The sequence below is a fragment of the Barbus barbus genome (genome assembly GCF_936440315.1).
Source record: "Barbus barbus genome assembly, chromosome: 11".
Classification (NCBI taxonomy): domain Eukaryota; kingdom Metazoa; phylum Chordata; class Actinopteri; order Cypriniformes; family Cyprinidae; genus Barbus; species Barbus barbus.
Genome location: NC_136739.1, coordinates 13,108,915 through 13,129,467, shown reverse-complemented (window position 1 = coordinate 13,129,467; position 20,553 = coordinate 13,108,915). Strand labels below are relative to the sequence as shown.

Sequence of the window (20,553 nt, the reverse complement as noted above, 5' to 3'; positions counted from 1 at the left end):
TTTCATTTTTCTCTTGGACATAAGAAAACTATGTTAGTTACATTAGTGTTTGCATTTGAGAATGTGTGGGATTTGATTAATATGCTCTCATAGTTGTAGCCAACAATACATGTGTGTAGTTAAATGCCTTATACCACATAATTTGATAAATGTTGTCATTTATTAATGTGTAATGGAAATACATTACACTTAATTAATTAGTTAATGGCACATATACATGTTAATGTTTTTTTAACAAGCTTTTGATGTTTGGTGGACATTATTCTTAGCGTTACATGATGCTAAATCAGATTAAAAATGATTTATGATATTGTACAGCTCATTCTGATCGGTCTTTGACCAGAAACTATATCATTACATCTCAAAGTCTCAAAGAGTGGAAAACCTAGATGGCCCATAGCGTATCTGTGTGATTCTCAGGAGCCTGAGAAAAAGCCAAAGGTCAGCTCCATCACTTCCGTCATTTTGAGGCAATCTTTGATTCATTCATTTTTTTTTATTTATTATTATTATATTTTTTTTATATAAAAAAAATGAAGCATCAATGTGTTATTATTTTGTCATGTAGCTAGAGACAAGCAAAACATTAAATGGCAATATAAAAATGCAAGCATACATGGACACCCACTGTTTACTGTCTGGGATTTCTGCAGTGTGAAAGGTAAATTACTAAAAGTTCCTTTCTGGTTACTTAGAACTTCAATAGAGATCCTTAGAAGTGAGAAATTCCAATAAACAGGTTGCTTCCTGTCCTTTGACTTATTTTTAAAGTATAAAAGCAAGGTCATGTTTAAGAGTATAGGCTAAATTTAGATAACTGAGAAAGTCATGTCTAATCTCAAATCAAACATTTGAAGAAGGTATGAGATGATTGCATAATTATAGGAGGTGATGTTAACATTGAATTGTATTATTAATTACACACTAAGTTAAAAAATCTGGGGTCGGTATAGGATTTTTTATGTTTTTTGAAAGAGGTCTCTTTTGTTCTTAGACATTTACACTTAACATTTTAAACAAAATGTCCTGGATCTGTGGATTTGGAAATGATCATAAAATAGGTATGATTAAATTTCAAGGTAAAACAGTTGTTGATGTTTTGTTTTGTTTTGTTTTTAGCTAAAAGAATATTAAAATTAGTATGAATAGTTGCATAAACTTCCTTTGTGAAGGAAAAATTGTATTGTGCTTGTATGTGATCTCTCAGTAGGCACTTTGGTAGCGTTTTGGTAGTGAGATGTCTTTACATGGTGTACAATATTTGTTGTTTGTTATGTTTTTTTACATAGCAGACAACAGGGTGTGCTGCTGAGATTATAATTAATTGATACAGCTAGCAATATATATTATACATTACTTATTAGGCGCTTTTACTGACTTGTTAATGGTCATTTAGTTTTTATTTAGTTATATTTAAATTAATTGATTGATTGAGATACATTTAAATAATTTATGTTTAATTAACAGTTAATTTGATGATTAACACTTATTCATGTATTACTACATCGGATAATTAATTGATAACATAACTGACCATTGATTGAATTATTAATTGTTTTATTTTTTTCCACAGGCCATGGCCATGGCTTCTTTCCTAGTAGCTTTGGTGCATTTGGCTCTATTGCCATCAGCGTTTGGAGGTGCATATTATGGACACAAACCACATCCTCAACAACATCAACCCTTACCACAGATGCCTCACATGGGCATGGGAAAGGATATGTCACACATGCCATATCCACACTACAGAAAAGACCTACCAATGCACCTAAACAAAGGCAAAGATATCAAAGGTATGAAAACTTGTGTATCTTAGCACTTATAGTCACATTATATATGGTATACATGACATTGTAGTACTGACCCTGCCTTTCCCTTACAAAGGTGAGACCATTCCCAGAGGTGAGCAGGGTGTTCAAGGAGGGACTGGATCGCAAGGGCCCCCTGGGCCCCAAGGACCTCCTGGGGCTCAAGGAATTGGTATACAAGGCCCTCTTGGAAAGCCAGGACCTCCTGGTCCTCCAGGATTTCCAGGAGTTGGTAAGCCAGGAATGCCAGGTATGCCCGGGAAGCAAGGAGGTATTGGGCAGCCTGGACAGCAAGGTGAACAGGGACCCAGAGGCAAAGACGGACAACCAGGCATGACTGGGCCACCCGGGCCTCCTGGACCCCCCGGCCTGCCAGGAATAGGAAAGCCTGGTGGACAAGGATTACCAGGACAGCCAGGGGCAAAGGGAGAGCCAGGACATAAAGGTTTTCCTGGTCTCCCAGGGTTACCTGGGCCTAAAGGAGACAGAGGAATTGGGCTACCAGGCCCACAAGGGCCAAAAGGGCCAATTGGGCCACCTGGCCCCCCAGGGCAGGCAGGATTACCGGGGGTCGGTAAATCTGGTTTTCCTGGTGTAGCAGGTCCACCTGGTATGCCAGGAAAATCCGGAGAGCCTGGGGAGCCAGGTCCAGAGGGTCCGCCTGGTGGACAAGGCCTACAAGGACCACAGGGAGCTCCTGGTATTGGAATTCCAGGAGAAAAAGGATTACCAGGACAGCCAGGTGCACCTGGCCACAAAGGATTACAAGGAACACCAGGGTTGCCTGGGAAACCTGGATTACCTGGATTTGGCAAACCTGGATACCCTGGCCCAAAGGGCGACAAAGGGATGGGAGGGCTTCCTGGTCCTCAGGGACCAAAAGGAGACAAAGGTTACGCTGGTCAACCAGGCATGATGGGTCCCCCTGGTCAAACTGGTCCTCCGGGCCCTCCAGGACCAATGGGGGCACCAGGAGGAATTGGTTCCCCAGGACTAAAAGGGGAAGGAGGTGCAGAAGGAGCCAAGGGAGATCCTGGACCTATGGGGCAGCCAGGTCCTTCGGGATTTCCTGGTCAACCAGGCCTCCAAGGTGAAGATGGACAACCTGGGCCAAGAGGACCACAAGGACCCATAGGTCCCAAAGGAGAAGGAGGAAGCAGAGGTCTACCTGGTCCCCCAGGTCCATCTGGCTTACCTGGTCTTAAAGGAGAACGTGGTCAGACTGGCCCTGAAGGACCACATGGTCCTAAAGGTATTCCAGGACTTGCAGGGCCAGGAGGAACAATTGGGGCTCCTGGACCTTCCGGGCCAAAGGGAGAAGTTGGTCCACCAGGTCAAGCTGGTCCACCTGGTGAAGGCATTGCTGGAATCCCTGGTCCTGTTGGTCCAGGAGGTCCACCTGGCTCAAATGGATCCCCAGGTCAGCCGGGACTCCCAGGTCCACCGGGACCTCCTGGACCCCCAGGCCCCCCTCCTTCTCCTGACCTGATGGGTGTTCTTCCTGAGATGGGCCCTGCCATAGATGGTATAAAAAATGGTGGGTACAAGAAAGGGAAGTATGCAGGTGGGGGTCATATGATGGGTGCCAATGGTCTGGAGATGCCTGCTTTCACTGCCAAATTGACCACACCATTCCCACCAGTTGGCACGCCAATAGTGCTTGACAAATTACTGTATAATGGGCGTCAGAATTATAACCCTCAGACCGGTGTTTTCACCTGTGACCTCCCAGGCATCTACTATTTTGCCTATCATGTGCACTGCAAGGGTGCCAATGTATGGGTTGGGCTCTACAGGAATGGGGAGCCACTTATGTATACATATGATGAGTACAAAAAGGGATACCTGGATCAAGCATCTGGGAGTGCTGTGATTCCATTACAACCAGGAGACACAGTTTATTTACAGTTACCATCTGACCAGGCAGCTGGATTTTATGCAGGACAGTATGTCCACTCCTCCTTCTCTGGCTTTTTACTGTACCCAATGTAGACCGCAAGAATAAGTGAAAGAATTTTAAGGAGAATGAGAGGAAGAAAGAACTGACATTAATATGTTTGACTTTTAAAAAATGTCAGTATTTTCACAGGGAAGAAAGAAGACTTCATGGAAGCAGCTCCTTTAAACACAACCAAACAATATAAATCTACAAACTGTATGAGTATATGCAATGCTAAATTACAGAATACTGTGTCTGTAAAGATACAACCTGCTCAAAGACTCTCACAGATTGTAGTTAAAACATTCAATTCCACACCACATTTAAACAGATTTTTGAAAAGATTGTTTTTGTAACGTATTTATGCATTTGTTTAATTTTTGTTATCCAACTTGAATATACATGCTTTAAAATGTTTAGAACACTATTTTTAATGACATTTGCATGATAACTAATGTATTCACTTTGTATGAGATGAGAAAAGCTTTTCAAAAATATCACACATCATGTTTCTCTTTCTTCATCAATGATTTAAAAAAAATGTTAAAGGTTTTGCACACTTGTTATATTATAACACAACCTCTGTGTGAACTGCAACCAAAGTATTAATTTGTTTGTGTCTGTGTGCGTGCGTGCGTGTGTGTGTACATGAACATGAGAGAGCACGTGTGTATGTGCTAGATTTTATTTTAGCCAAACTCCCCAGCCCCCAAAAAGATTAGTTTTAAACTTTAAATATGAATTTGTCTGAAAACCACTTCTGTATCAATAATGAACTTGCATCAAAATTATAGTTTTACTCACAATACTTTAAATCTCATGATCATCAGTCATATATCACATCACTTCCATTGTTTCCACCCTATTCTGAATTCAACTGCTGGCTTTTCAAATGTTGGATGAAATTTTATCTTGTTGACTACTGATTGTATAATAACCTTTGTTTTTATATGTCGGTCACTTTCAGTGACGGTGCAAAAATGGTCTAATCCAATGAAAATCCGTTTGAGTACCTCCCACCCCCTTTTATTTTCATTTGTTTGTCTTTTTCTTTGAATTTTTTTAAATAAAGATGATTTACATCCATAACTGTATGCCCATCAAATTCTTGTACTCTAATTTTGTTACAATGACATGAAATCAAATCTACTATAAGTCAAATCTACTAAGTACTATAAAAATGATAGTTCTAGGTGATCTCTTGCAATTTACCTCTGCACCTAAATTATACTGATTTATTAGTCATTTAAAAATGTGACAGTTTCTGTTGTGAATAATAGGCCTACTATTCAATACTAGTAATTATTGTGATAACTTTGTCTCTTAGTCATCAAAAAGTAAAATATATTTTTTGTAAAATATTCTGTGGTGTGAAGTAGACCTGTAACTGTATTTACAGTGAATGACTAACCCAATAAAATTGCTAATGCATTAGATGTTATGGGGATTCCGACAATGGCGAAATTGGCTCATGAACTGTTACTTTATTATGCTCACGTTCTATGATAACCTCCCTGGACATGTCCTAATTATTATTCATAAGCCTAGCCTTCACCATAGTATGAAGGATTCGTCAGCTGTTACATCCTATTCTTTCAGGGCATCAGAATGGTCAGGAACCTATTCAATATTCATGAGCCAAACCAGCGCATCCAGCTCAGTACTCGGTGATGCTGAGGATCGGGATGCTGCGCTGTCAAATCACATTGCGCGGAGGGGCGGAGAGATTCTTTACTGCGCATGAGCAACATATTATTGCCTTCATTGATAAAAATCCTTTGCGTTAACATTTCCTCATCTAGTCTCACTGTCGCTTTCGACGCGTTTAATCACTTCATACGGTAAGTCGTAGCCTATATAAAAGACGCATCGCATGAAATACTTTGAATTTAAAGTGATCTGTCTGTCAGTTCAAACAGTCAAATTATCCTTCATCCGGAAACCGGTCTCAAGATGTGCCTATATGGTCTTAAATAGACCTTTTTTGATGCCTTTATTTCATTATTGTAAATAGATATTTTATCTTTATGCTTCACCTTTTTATGTTTATAAGCGTGAAATTTGCACGCTTTGCTTGGGCCATATGTCCGGCTTAATTTTTAATGTAAGGTTGCGCAGATGTTCAGATATTATCTATACTTTGTCGTTTATCTATACTGGGACCCTGTATTATATATTGCATTAGTTATTGTGTGGCTTGATGCATTACATTTTGAATACTTCATTTTAGCATTTTTGAGATATTCCTAAAAAGGTTCTGTACATTAAAAGTTGCAATTAGCAAAATTAATATGTCATGTATTGGGGTCTGTGAATAGCATATATTTCCATGTTGTTACAGTCATCTGGAAATCGGCAATGGCATCACGTGCAGGCCCAAGAGCTGCAGGGACTGATGGGAGTGATTTTAAACATAGAGAGAAAGTGGCTTCTCACTATCAGATGAGGTAAATAAATTTTATACTCTCACAGCAATATAACATATCCAAGACCTGCATATATGTATATATCAGAATATGTATCTGAACTTTGAATATGTCTTTCAGTGCTTCATTGAAATCAGAGATAAAGAAGCTCACCATAGTGCATTTCTTCATATGGCTACTGGTGGCGGCTCAAGTGGCTGTTAGTCATCTCAATCTGGTGTCACATGATCTGGTGGCCATGCCCTATCAGTGGGAGTATCCATACCTTTTGAGCCTCCTGCCCTCATTTATTGGAGCCCTGGCCATGCCGAAGAACAACATCAGCTATCTGGTGATCTCCATGATCGGTGCTGGTTTGTTCTCAGTGGGACCCTTGATTTTTGGTGCAATGGAAATGTTTCCACTGGCCCAGCAGCTGTACCGACACGGAAAAGCTTACCGGTTTATCTTTGGTTTCTCGGCCGTATCTGTGATGTATCTACTCATGGTGATCGCTATTCAGGTGCACGCATGGCAAATCTACTACAGCAAGAAGCTTCTAGATGCCTGGTTCAACTCAACACAAGAGAAGAAGAAGAAATAAACATGCTGCTGTATACTTGGATTTATTCACCCTCTTTTTCTGTCTCAGTTATTACTCTACAATGCATGTAATTATTATAAATGTTTAAATATTTGCAGTTTAAATATAAATATACATCTGTTAGCTAACAAAGCTTACTTAATACCTGGATTTAACATTTATTCACATATGTAAAAATTGTGTTTACCTTTTAAAATTATGTTGACGTTTTTTGTTTTACCATGTTAAAACCCTAAATTATGTTTGATTATGAATACAGAGCCATTAACATCACTTTTTATTACTTTATAATAAAATTAAATTAAATACACTATTTCTTTAAATATTTCCTTGTAATGTATTTCAAACTGATAATTTAATTCTAAGATTGATCTAAAGAAATTCTAGCATGGTCTATCATCGTCTTTTTAGCTTGCATCATCAATGGGAATTTATCATTTCTTTTATTAGTTTGGTTGTAAATTGTTTTGATTTTGCTATTCTCCAGAAATCTACTTCTGACATAGCACTTTCACACATAATTTTTTATAGACTAGGAGATGCTACATGGTGAGACGAAAGAGAAATCTAAAATAATTTACCTTATGTTAATATAGGCTTCATATACAAACTTATAAAGCTTCATGTCATTGATCGTTTTTTTTTTTTTTTTAATAAACTCTTGTAAAAACTGTAGATTATTTGTGGTAAATATGATGATCCCTCTAGAAAAAAGAAAGGAAAAATAAATGCTTGCTTACCCAAATACAATTGGGGGAAGAAAAAAAAGACTACAGAGGGCCAGAATGTGAAAAAAAAAAAAAAAAAAAAAAAAAGAATAACAAAAAACTCTAGACCCCATTATATCTTTGGCAAACAGTATGGTTAAATTCATATTAAACACCTTGTCACAGTCATATCACTTTACAAGAATCAGTTAGGTTGATAAAATCATTGAAACTTCAGTCAGTTTTATGTGTTTAAATGAACAGATTAATTTAATATTAAATACGTTTATATTATTTTGATTAACCAAATACAGTCAGACGCCATACAGGTCACCTCATGATGAGTAGTAATTAAATTTACAAGACGGTGCAAGCAGAGTCCGGATAGCGCGCATGCGCGGTTGTGGTTTTGCCACGTACTGGTGGCTGTGAGGCGTTTCCGATCATCAGTCAGTCAGGCGTCGTTCAGCTAAAGTCCAGGACACAGAGGCTGCTGCTGGGATTGACACGTCCGAACCACCAGGTAGAGACGCGGGGCTTCTCCTACAAACATTTACATACTTTTATATAGTCGCTTTGGAGTTTTTAGTGCACCTCAGTAAATGAACCGTTAGTGTCTAACCGGTTGTCAAGCAAACTAGCATTATCTTAGCTTAGCTTAGCCTAGCCTGTGAAACTAGGGCAAGCTAAAAAAACAAGAGAGACGTTTTGTACAAAAGTCAATGTTTTTGAACAACTATATGGCGTAGTTAAATAATAGTTTTTAAAACATGGGGATAATTGTTGCTGTAATTAAATTGAGATTTGAGCACAGTATTTCATTATTTTACGCCGGGAGAATTGTCACGCTCAGAGCTTTATTTGGCAGGAAGTTGCTGCATCGTCAGGTGAACGAGGCCTGATGAGATTATTTAACTGGATCATTCTTTGGCAAGACTTTTAAACCTCATGCTGGTGCGATAATGTGAAGTGGCCTTATGTGCGTTGCTTTTCTAAACTATGTTTAATAAGAATTTCTGAGTTAGTCTGATGACTCTTCATATGAATGACCAATCCATACAAAGTGTTAAAATGGTAATTCTTCTTGACAAATAAGACACGAGTAAATGCATTTTATTGACAGTTTTCCAAGCAACCAGTTCCTTTATAGTTTTGAAATTTTCTTGATATGAAAAAAAGTCAAGATGTTCAGTCATGGCTGTCATTAATTTCCATGAGATACATAACGTACTGGTCTGTCTACATGCTGCAGAGTACCAGGATGAATGATGGGCTAACTAATCAGAGTAAGAGTCGAGATTCTCATGATAAGATTGTCCCCGATTGATCACACACACTCAGACTGTTTGTATTGTGATCAAAATCCCCAAATGTTTCTCCCAATAATCACGCTCGAGGCCAAAGACAGAGTTAAGAATGATTGTAGGCCATCTGCATGTGCCAAATCATCTTATATCTCATGACCCTTAGACTTTTATAGTATGTCCCAGTAGTGTACAGTAGCACTTGTTCAGATATAACCTCATAGATGAGACATTAGACTACGGGTTTCCAAGTAAGACAAGACATTGACTGACATTTTTATATCCATAACAAAAGCAGGGGAGTTAGTGGTGAGTGAAGACACTCGTTGAGTAACAAATATCAGATTTCATGGTTAACTGTTGTGTAGCGAGTGGAATTCTGTGCTTCTGATAGAAGAACTTAATAATTGTACCTTCACAGATCATGCCATTGGTTTTACTCTGGTCTGTTAGCTCTGCATATGCCTACATTTAATGTAGTTATCACTGCTGCAGCTCTGATAATGTGTTTGGTTTCAGTTTGTTCCCTATACTATCAAATGACATCTGATGGGCATGTGATATATTAAATAGTGATAAATGTTCTGCTGCTTTAATAAACTTCCTAATAGTAAAAGTGTAATATTGGCTGTAGAAACTGGAAAAAAAAAATCTGCAATGGATTTTGTGTATTGTTCATTTAATTTCAATTTTGATCTTAATTTTGTGCGTTTCATTTGTCATTGTACTAAATTGGGTAATATACTCTTTAGCCAATGGCATTGGTCTTGGCTGATGAAGAGAACATTTTTAATTTATCTATAAATATATTAGACACTGTATTTTAAATAAAATTTTATTTTTTCCAGCAGTATGAATGGCCAGCTGGACTTGAGTGGGAAGCTGATCATCAAAGCTCAGCTGGGCGATGATATCCGTCGTATCCCCATCCACAATGAAGACATCACCTACGACGAGCTCCTGCTGATGATGCAGCGAGTCTTCCGTGGGCAGCTACAGAGCAGCGATGAAGTTGCCATCAAATATAAGGATGAAGGTCAGTTACATTTAACTTTTTTCTTTTTTTTAGATCTGTACACCTTTAAATGTTCTTAAACTTTCTTGGTAGGTTTGTAGTATCGGAGGTTTTGGTATAGGTCTCATACTCTACCGCTTTTACATGTGGTACAGTTTTATTTTTGGTTTAACTGCAGCTCTGCAAGTACTGCATTCATTCTCTGGTATCCTTTTCATCATTCATTTTTCTGCTCTCTTCCAGATGATGACCTTATCACCATCTTTGACAGTTCTGATTTGTCCTTTGCAATCCAGTGCAGTAGAATATTGAAGCTCACTCTTTTTGGTAAGAAATCAGCACTGCTTAAGGGTTTTTGCTCATCCTGATGTTAAGGAATTTATCTGCACATAAGATACCACGACGGAGCATGAAAGGAATGTGTTTTATCTCTTTATAAAGAACAATTTACGTGTAGCAGTATTTAAATACTCAATTATGTAATGCATAACCAGAAGTTAATCCGTGTAAAAAGTAGTCCTACCTTAAAAATGCAATGTAGAACAACAGAGTTTAGGTGTTGTGCTGAAATGTGAAGCACAGCCTACTTGCCTATTAGGTTTCAATTGTAAATATATTACTGTTGTTTTTCCCTCAGTTTGTAAAATACATAAGTTATTCTCTGTTATAAATGACAACAGGCCACAGATACAGGCACAACAACACTGTTCTCGTCAGTGCTAATCATGCCTAGAGTTAAGGTCTGTGAGTATGTGTAGGTTTATCTTACCTGCAGGAAGATCATATTCCAAAAACGCTTCAGTGCTCATAGTGTCCCTTTACAGAATAACAGAAAGGTTCACAGGACTATAAGACCGCTCATGTGAGCTACATACCTTTTTATAGTTGCAACTCTGAAATATTTTATCGGGTCGAATATAGTCAAATATAGTGCTCTTTAAATGCTGTTTTACATACTAAAATAAAAGAGGCATATCAAGTTAAAGCTTCTTGATTTCTCAATGTCTTTGTGACCCAGAAAACAGTGTTGTTCTGTAACCTTTGGGTTAAAAAGGACTCTCTGTTAAGAACATAATCCCACATCGCATGGGTGGTGTAATATTGCGGAGTTAAGCTCTTTTAATCTTAAAAATGCTGAATTTGGTAATATTTCATCCAACCAGTAGATGTCGTTTTTCGCTTGTGGGATAAATACAGCTGCAGCTTTTAATGTCCAGCAGAGGGCACAATAGTACAAGATTTGAACTGATAATGAGTCCATGTGTTTGGCTTTGTAAGGTTATCAGCAGGGTTTGAATTTGGATTTTAGAGCCAATGGAACATTGAAATGTGGTGGTGACCCCTTTAAGTGTCACTTGGATGTCCAAATATTTGTTGGGCCACTAATATGGTTTAACAGAATATGGATTTTAAACATATCGCAGATGTTAACAGATATAATGCACTACTCCAAACAGAAAGGATATTTGTTTTCTAAGAACATAAATTGTGACCAGTGGCCTTGGATATTTGAACATAAAGCAGTGGTTCTCAACCAGGAGGCAAGAGGCCTCATGATGATTTAAAATAATTTCAAGGTGGGTAAATGATTTCCGGTAGCCAAACAAACACGCCCCTACCCCAAAAGGGTCTCGCCCCTATTTTGATAGCTCAGCCTGTACATACAGCCTGTACTTTTTTTTTTCTGAAGCATTTTTAAAAAAATGCATACCCCACCTTTACGATAAAACAAGCATTAAAATAAAACAACTACAAATATAGATATTTTGTATGTTATTATTGTTATTATTATATTTTTTATATTAATTCATCCCCTGTTTGTTTTATTTAAAGAAAACCTGGATTGAGGAAGTGTTGTTTTCAGACCTGATTAAATTTTAATGATTAAAATTCGCTTTAAATTATTGAAAAAAAATTATACATTGAACTATTCAGACCAAGCTCTAAAGTATTTTATTGGGTAGAAATTGCAAAAATGTAAAATCATTATCCAATAAATCACGAATGTATGTTCGGAGAATGACTGGTTTAAATTGGTTCACTCATTTTAACCAATTAAATTAATTAATTGGTTAAAATGAGTGGGAATACTGAAGAACATTCAGCTCCTGAAACTTTTTTTAATTTACAGAAACTGAATGGCCGTAGATTAAAAATAAGTTTTGAAAGCAAAACTACAGCCTTTGAATAAATATTGTTGTGGACAACTGAGGGCACTTGCAGTCAAAAAGTTTGAGAACCACTGACTGAAGAGAAAGTTCACCAAAAACTTTACAGTTAAGGTCAGTGGGATCCAGTGTTTCCAATTTTTCCAAATATCGTCTTTGTGTTCTGCACGAAATAAAGTCATACAGGTTTGGAACAACCTGGTGGTGAGTAAATATTAATGATAGCAATTTTCATTTTTGGGTGACCTATTCCTTTAAGATAGATTAGGTCGTTATACAGACTTTAAGTCTGCTCTCAATCACGTGAGCTGTGCTGAAAAGCCACTCTCTTTAACTGGTACATGGCACAAACAAATATTCTCGAGAGGAAAATCGGACCTGGTTACTTGCTGGCAACGTCATGCTCTGTTCTAGCGAAGTTTGGCTCACTCAGGTACATCTGCACTGCAGTGTCAGTGCCAGTTCTCAGTATGTGCCGACTACTTTTCAAATGTGTCACCATAAATGCTGCAGATTTGGGCTGCTTGATTCGTACACTATTTTACACCGTGATTTATTTATCAAGTCTAGCCAAAATCAAAGGTTGCAGTCTATGTTGGTTTAACTAAATCCACTATTTATGCTCCTATTCAAGACAATGAAAGAGCTGATTTAAGTACCAACTCAAAATGCATGTTTCTTTTCCTAATAAAAATAAGTTAATAACTTTTGGTCAAGTCTGCACTCTGCACTGTCCAATGCCTTCATGCTCCAGCCAGATGATGTCATGTCTTGACCTTGTGTCAGCAAATGTAGCCCTGCCCTTTGTTGGATGCTTTAACTAGAGAATTTTGGGAAGAAGATTTTAGGAGTTCAAATGTGCTGGTTCATGGTTGTATAATATCACGTGCGTGTATGCATCCCAAACGTGTGACTGGCTCCCAGAGACTGGTTGGACGCCTGCTAGAGCTTGTGTGATCTCTGAAGTGTCTGGAAGGGTTCAAGCGGCTGCCGGTCTCACACATATGGACTCTGGAAAGTACATTCCAGACTCGCACACAGTGCCAAACCTCTGGATTACCTCATCATATAGACATAGTCTTTGATCTAAATGATCAAATTTTGTTGTTCACTTGTTGACATCCTGACCAGGCGAATTGGGACACGCTTCCAGCATTGAGCTTTTTTATTTTTTTGTCCTTGTAAGAGAAAAGCTGCATGAAATAAAAAAATCACAGCAAATTAGAACATGTTTGATGTTTAATATGTTATGATTGGGTTTTGGATAAGAGAAAACATGACTAAAATAGAAACAAAGCAGTCAATTAAATGTCTGGCAGCTGGTTAGGATAAAAACCTAACATGGACAGATGCATTTTGACTAGTTTGAACAAAGTGTTAGACAGTACTGTCAAAAATAATGTTTGTGTTTTTGCAGTGAATGGGCAGCCTCGGCCACTGGAGTCGTCTCAGGTGAAGCACCTGCGTAGAGAACTGATCCATTTGAGGAATAAAGTCAACAGCCTGCTGGACAGCCTGGAGCCCCCCTCAGAGTCTGTCCCAGAGAGCACCAACCCAGAAAACGGTACATGAACTCTCCCAGAGTGATTATCATGTTCTCCTTATCCAGTACTGTAGCCAAAGCATTTGAAGCACATAAAGGCTTCATTCCAAACCCACAAGACTTTATTCCTACTGTGGAACACCAAAGGAGATCTTTTGGTAAATGTTCATGCTGTTCTTTACCATACAATCAAAAGCATACAGTGACCAGTGGCTGCCAAATTTCAGAAAGTAACTCAAAAATAGTCAACGTGTCAAGACATTTTTATTTATGGAAAAGGCTGATATTTAAGCTGTAAAATGATAATTTGGCATCAAAATTGACACATTTGAATGAATGCATCCACATTTATTGCATGGGTTTGGAACAGAATGAGGATGATGACAGAATTTTCATTCTTATCTCTTAATATCATAAATGTTCTTTGAGAGGTGAAGACAGGCGATACTAAAGCTGTTTTGTTCTGATGTCTGGGTGACAGAATGTGTGAATGAGGCAGTAGATTCAACAGTGAAGCAGGCCCCTCCAGTCAGTGCTGCTAGCATGTCTGCGTTCGACCCCCTGAAGAATCAGGAAGAGGTCAACAAGAATGTCATTTCAGCATTCGGCCTGTCTGAGGAACCTGCCCATGGTACCATATACATGTTCGGACTTCATAGTGCTTAGTTGTGGCTTTTTAATATTTTTTTCAGAAATAACATTGTGATAAATTACTTGATTAAAGACATAGATCATACTTTTTAATGGTTTATAGCCTTGTGCTGCATTAATACAGATTTAATTTGATGTGCTGTCACAGGTGTTTACCTGCTATTTTATTGCTTCTAGTGTATCTCATCCATTCAGTTTTTTGATCTAGAACCACCTGATTTTTCCTTTACTGTTTCAGTTCCAGCTGTAGCCGCCACCGCCGCTGCAGAGGAGCGCTCTGCAACTCCAGACAGTATTGCCTCTTCATCCTCTGCAGCGCCCCCTTCTGCTATGGCTCCCCAGGCTCCTCCAGCATACTCAGGGGTCCAGCAACCTCCCTCTGCTACTATGGATGGTAAATCTACCACTTTTAAAACATGTACTGAAAGTCTGAAATGGGACTTGATGTAGAGTATGATGTAGAATGACGTGGCTAATAAGCAGTGTGTCTTACGTTAAGCCCACTAACAAACATGCCTGATCAGGGTTGAGTGACCCTGTCTAATCATACAACTTGAAAACAATCTATAGAGACTGGCTAGGCGATTTAGAGAATAGCAGTTTTGCACATCCTTTTTGCAGATGTTTCCTTCTGATGCTTACGGGAAAGAGTCCAGCGAAAGAAAGATGAACAAGGAATCATGTGGCTCAGAAGTCTTTGTAGTGAATTCAGAGCATGATGTTATTCTCCACTTGGCCATTGAAATATCTCCCCTTGTTTTCTTTCCAAAAAACGCCCACACCAGTCCAGTGGACTTGACAAATGTAGGATGAGTCTAGATTTGGCAGGTCATGCTGCTTTGGCAGGAAGGTTACACACCTGTACCTACACATGTTCTCTCACACTCGTACACAAACCCACAAAAAATGTATTTGTTTGCAGCAAAAAAAAATCACCTTGCAGATGTTGTCTTTCCAACTGATGCTCTTGGGAAGGTGTACAGCGTAAGAAAAATGAACCGAATGGCCTTCAAGTCAAGAGCGTAATGTTATTCTCCACCCGTCCGTTGGATTTGTTTTCCCTCTCACTCTTTCCAAAGAAGTTCTTCCACATAGATGCGGCGCACATAGCTGAGAAATTGTGCAGAGCTATTCTGGATTTGGCAGATTGTGTGGATGGTCTCCATGGTTGCATAGAGTTATGGAGCTGTGATACTTTTCTCTGCTTTATTGTTCCCATCATCCGCTGCACAGGGACACACACATATGCAGCCTTTTCTCATTAGTTTCTTGGTGTGATACACACAAACATTTATGAACTTTGGATAATCTGTTTGTGTGCTTTGTCTCAAGCAAAGTCGCAGTTATCTTTACCCATTGTGATTTGCACAACGTGGGCTTTGTTTTTTTAAAACGATTTGGAGCTTTTTAAGTATACTTAATTTGGATTCCAAATAAAGCATTTAAAATGAGTTGGTCAGACGTCTCTCCTCATCTTCAATCAGGAGCTGTGCTCTACGCAGATGGGCAGGCTGTCAACGACTGCCAGCGTTTGGTCGATCTATCATCTGCTCAATTTTATGTGGCTATCCTATTTGTATGTTTTCAATTAGCCTCTCTGTATTGGCTCTTTATTTGTTGATATTCCAGTGTAACATGCCAGATATCCCACATTAAAATATATTCCGACACAGAATGAGAGAGATCAGTTCTTAATATTTATGGCCCTCTGGTGTCCCAGATATTTCTCAAACGTTTGATGATGAAACAAAGTAACAGTGGGATACCCTCGCTAGGATCCACAAGCTGCTTGCTGGTGTCCTGGATTTTTATGGGAATTCCCTCCCTTAACAGTGTGAATCTTAATCCAGGACAAAAACATGAATTTATGTTGTCTTCATCACAGAAAACATGTTTATTGTTTTAAACAGGTCAGATGTATCAGCAGTATCAGGCTCCAGGTGGATACCCTCCACCAGCTGGACCCCAGCAGCAGTACGGGATGCAGTACCCTGGTAATTCTTTAAAACACCTGCTAATGATGCCTTCATGAATTAGAGCTCAGCTTTAAAGGAATAGTTAACCCAAAAATGAAAATTAGTCCAAGATTTGTCTGACGTTCCTCTTTCAGGCGAACACATTCGGAGTTATATTCCACATTGTCCTGTCTGTTCCAATCTGTATAATTGTAGTGAAAGGTGCCCCCGTTTCTGAATCCGAATAAAAAGTATCCATCGATCACAAAACTACTCCACATGGCTCCGGGGTGTTAATAAAGGACTTCTGAAGTGAAACGATGCGTTAAAGAAAAAAAGTCGATTCTTAACTTAATGAATTGAAATGTGCAGCTTCCGGTCTCTCAAGCAGGCGTTTTAAAAATCAACATTTTACATTACATTAGACAATTAACACCCCGGAGCAGTGTTTCAGATCATCAAACAAATGTAAATATTAATCAAAGATAACACAAGTAAACACAACATGCAGTTCTTAAATGAAAGGTTTTTTTTATGAAGGGAAAACAAAATCCAACCCCCCCCACCTGTTCGCAATCAAGAAATCACTTAAATAGGACCTGCCTGACAAAGTGAAGTAGACCAAAAGATCTTCAAAAGCTACACATCATGTTGAGATCCAAAGAAATTCAGGAACAAATGACAAAGAACGTAATTGAGATCTATCAGTCTGGAAAAGGTTATAAAGCCATTTATAAAGCTTTGGGACTCCAGCGAACCACAGTGAGAGCCGTTATCCACAAATGGCGAAAACATGGAACAGTGGTGAACCTTCCCAGGAGTGGCCGGACGATCAAAATTACTCCAAGAGCGCAGCGACGACTCATCCAAGAGGTCACAAAAGACCCCACAACAACATCTAAAGAACTGCAGGCCTCACTTGCCTCAGTTAAGGTCAGTGTTCATGACTCCACCATAAGAAAGAGACTGGGCAAAAATGGCCTGCATGGCAGAGTTCCAAGACGAAAACTGCTGCAGAGCAAAAAGAACATAAAGGCTCGTCTCAGTTTTGCCAGAAAACATCTTGATGATCCCCAAGACTTTTGGGAAAATACTGACAAGTATGGACTGACAAGACAAAAGTTTAACTTTTTGGAAGGTGTGTGTCCCATTACATCTGGCGTAAAAGTAACACAGCATTTCAGAAAAAGAACATCATACCAACAGTAAAATATGGTGGTGGTAGTGTGATGGTCTGGGGCTGTTTTGCTGCTTCAGGACCTGGAAGACTTGCTGTGATGAATGGAACCATGAATTCAGCTGTCTACCAAAAAATCCTGAAGGACAATGTCCGGCCATCTGTTCGTGACCTCAAGCTGAAGCGAACTTGGGTTCTGCTGCAGGACAATGATCCAAAACACACCAGCAAATCCACCTCTGAATGGCTGAAGAAAAACAAAATTAAGACTTTGGAATGGCCTAGTCAAAGTCCTGACCTGAATCCTATTGAGCTGCTGTGGCATGACCTTAAAAAGGCGGTTCATGCTCAAACCCTCCAATGTGGCTGAATTAAAACAATCCTGCCAAGATGAGTGGGCCAAAATTCCTCCACAGCGCTGTAAAAGACTCATTGCAAGTTATGTTGCTGCTAAGGGGGGCCCAACCAGTTATTAGGTTTAGGGGCAAGCACTTTTTCACACAGGGCCATGTGGCTTTGGATTTTGTTTTCCCTTCATAATAAAAAACTTGATTCAAAAACTGCATGTTGTGTTTACCTGTTATCTTTGATTAATATTTAAATTTGTTTGATGATCTGAAACATTAAACTGTGACAAACATGCAAAAAAAAAAAAAAAAAAATCAGGAAGGGGGCCAACACTTTTTAACACCACTGTTATATACACATATATTTATTTATTAGGGCCGGGACTCGATTAAAAAAAATAATCTAATTAATTAGAGGCTTTGTAATTAATTAATCGAAATTAGTCGCATTTTAATCGCATATAAATATTTGACCTGAGAACAGTGAGAAGTAAGTTTTTTCATATGGATTTTTAGTATACCATTGAATAATGACTGAATACATAAGCTTAAGCAACAAAATATTGTTTATTTTTGTTCAACCAAGTCCAACAGACCAGTGCAATATTGCCATTAAGTGTAGCAATAGGATATTTAGAAATATAGTAGCCTACATTTCAGAAATTCAGGTACCCTATAGGTAGGTATACCTTCTGTAAACTGTTTTTTTAAGTAAAACACAATACTTTCAAGTACATTCAGAACATCGGAAACCCTGACTATTACTGTAGACAACATCTCTGTTGCTTCAGAGGCCATAACAGACTTTGCTATATGTTTAGCATCGAGGTGATACTTGAGGCTCGATGTGCTGCGGTGATATGCGAATTCCTTGTTGCATAGCTTGCACACAACCATGCTCTTATTGACGCTTCCATCCATCCGTTTTTTATAACAAAATTTCCCATCCACAGGGCCAACCAAAGCGGTCTCATCAGCTTCTTTGTCCATGTTCACTGTGGTTTGTATTTGTCTGAACGCTAGTTGGTGCTCCAGTATAATCGGTCCGCCGAAACTTATCCAGTGAGAAACGTTCCGCGGTGCAAAAATAAGTGCGATTAAAATGCGTTAAAAAATTTTTACGCGTTATTTTTGTGTAATTAATTAATCTAAATTAACGCGTTAAAGTCCCGGCCCTTATATATATATATATATATATATATATATATATATATATATATATATATATATATATAGAGATATAGATAGATATATATATATATATATAGATATACACACATACATGTATAGATATACACACATACATGTATAGATATACACACATATATAGATATACATGTATAGATATACACACATACATGTATAGATATACACACATATATAGATATACACACATACATGTATAGATATACACACATATATAGATATACACACATACATGCATATACGTACATACTGCCATTTAAAAGTTTGGGATCAGTAAGATTATTAATTATATTACAATTTAAAATAACAGTTTTCTATTTTAATATACTGTAAAATATAACTTATTCATGTGATGCAAAGCTGAATTTTCATCATGCATTCCTCCAGTGTTCAGTGTCACATGATCCTTAAGAAAATTCTGATTTATTAACAGTATGCTGATTATCAATGTTGGAAACAGTTATGTTGCTTAATTTTTTGGAATCTGTGATAATTTTTTCTGGATTCTTTGATGAATAAAAAGTTAAAAAGAACAGCACTTATTCAAATTATAAGTCTTTACCATCACATTTTATTAATTTAACACATCCTTGCACATTAATTTCTTAAAAAAAAAAAAAGACTAAACATTTGAACGGTAGTGTATATTATTACAAAAGATTTCTTTTTTAAATAAATGCTGTTCTTTTTTTTGTTTGTTGTTTTACATTTTATTCATCAAACAATCCTGAAAAAAGTATCAGTCTCCAAAAAAAAAATATTAAATGGCAAAAACACACACGCACACCTTTCCTTGCCCAAAGGCATGTATATTAGCAAGCTTTAGCATTGATTAATTTTAAATGAATTATTTTTAATCTTCTTTTCCAGCTGGTTATACTCCTCAGTCTGGTGTTCCTCAGGCTCAGCCTCCTCAGCAGCAGTTCCAGAATTACCCCGCCCCTACCTCTCAGGCTGCTGGAGCTCCTGGCTCCGCCCCAGGGTTTTCCAGCCAATCACAGCCTTCTGCTCCCCAAGGACCCACCCAGTACCCGCCTGGAGCATTTCCGCCTCAAAACTACACATCCCAGGCCTCTCAGCAGCCAGCTAACTACAGCCTGCCTCCAACCTCCCAGGCCACAGGGGGTTATCAGCCCCGTCCTGGGTACACCCAGCCGCCTGGTGCCACCCCTCCCCCTGGGGCTGCCAACCCCTATGCCCGAAACCGCCCCCCTTTTGGCCAGGGCTACACCCAGCCGGGCCCTGGGTATCGGTAAAGGGTCTTAAGTGTCCCCACTGCACCTCGCTAAAAGTTTTCTCTGTCTCCAACACATCAGCCCCCAAAATCTGTGTTTGACATTCTAATATTGTGTTTGTGTTTGTTTGTGCTTTGTGTGATTGAATGAATGCGTGTGAGAATGAGACTATGAGGTTGTTTGTGTGTGTTTGCACACATGGGAGACCAAGTGGTGTGGGAGTGGACAGCTGTGTGTGTGCATTTTATCACGGTCTCCTCATTGGTGTTATTTTGTCATAAACCATGAGTTTGTTTAAACACTAGAAAATTATCATAATCAAAGTAAGTGATATTTGTTTAGTTTTCTTTACTTGTTTTCTTTACTTTTTCCCAATGTCCTGGTTTTTACTAACCCCTGACTGGCCCTCTGCAGTGAAGCCTGTCATTACTGTATAAACTGTAACATTGTTTTCAGGAGGTGAATAAAGACTTTGAGACTCAGACTTCA

At 38.5% G+C, this 20,553-nt stretch overlaps 3 protein-coding genes across 4 annotated transcripts; all 3 read left to right on the top strand.

Moving 5' to 3' along the window:
* Positions 1 to 1,576: 1,576 nt before the first annotated feature.
* LOC306877309 (uncharacterized protein) lies at positions 1,577 to 3,800 on the top strand (the record flags this gene model as incomplete). Its single annotated transcript, XM_079429009.1, has 2 exons — positions 1,577 to 1,793; positions 1,885 to 3,800. 2 exons carry the CDS (start codon positions 1,577 to 1,579, stop codon positions 3,798 to 3,800), a joined length of 2,133 nt encoding a protein of 710 aa, XP_079285135.1.
* A 1,701-nt stretch (positions 3,801 to 5,501) lies between these two features.
* LOC306877323 (protein jagunal homolog 1-A) lies at positions 5,502 to 7,429 on the top strand. Its single transcript, XM_079429025.1, has 3 exons — positions 5,502 to 5,588; positions 6,089 to 6,194; positions 6,294 to 7,429. Exons 2-3 carry the CDS (start codon positions 6,106 to 6,108, stop codon positions 6,754 to 6,756), a joined length of 552 nt encoding a protein of 183 aa, XP_079285151.1. The 5' UTR covers positions 5,502 to 5,588; positions 6,089 to 6,105; the 3' UTR covers positions 6,757 to 7,429.
* A 445-nt stretch (positions 7,430 to 7,874) lies between these two features.
* On the top strand, positions 7,875 to 20,546 carry LOC306877206 (protein TFG-like). Of its 2 annotated transcripts, none has more exons than XM_079428803.1 (8): positions 7,875 to 7,986; positions 9,619 to 9,803; positions 10,026 to 10,109; positions 13,368 to 13,514; positions 13,975 to 14,124; positions 14,383 to 14,538; positions 16,055 to 16,138; positions 19,700 to 20,546. In XM_079428803.1, exons 2-8 carry the CDS (start codon positions 9,620 to 9,622, stop codon positions 20,083 to 20,085), a joined length of 1,191 nt encoding a protein of 396 aa, XP_079284929.1. In that variant the 5' UTR covers positions 7,875 to 7,986; position 9,619; the 3' UTR covers positions 20,086 to 20,546. The 2 variants fall into 2 exon arrangements, with proteins under 2 accessions (XP_079284929.1, XP_079284928.1); XM_079428802.1 differs by having other exon boundaries at positions 9,616 to 9,803.
* Positions 20,547 to 20,553: the final 7 nt, after the last annotated feature.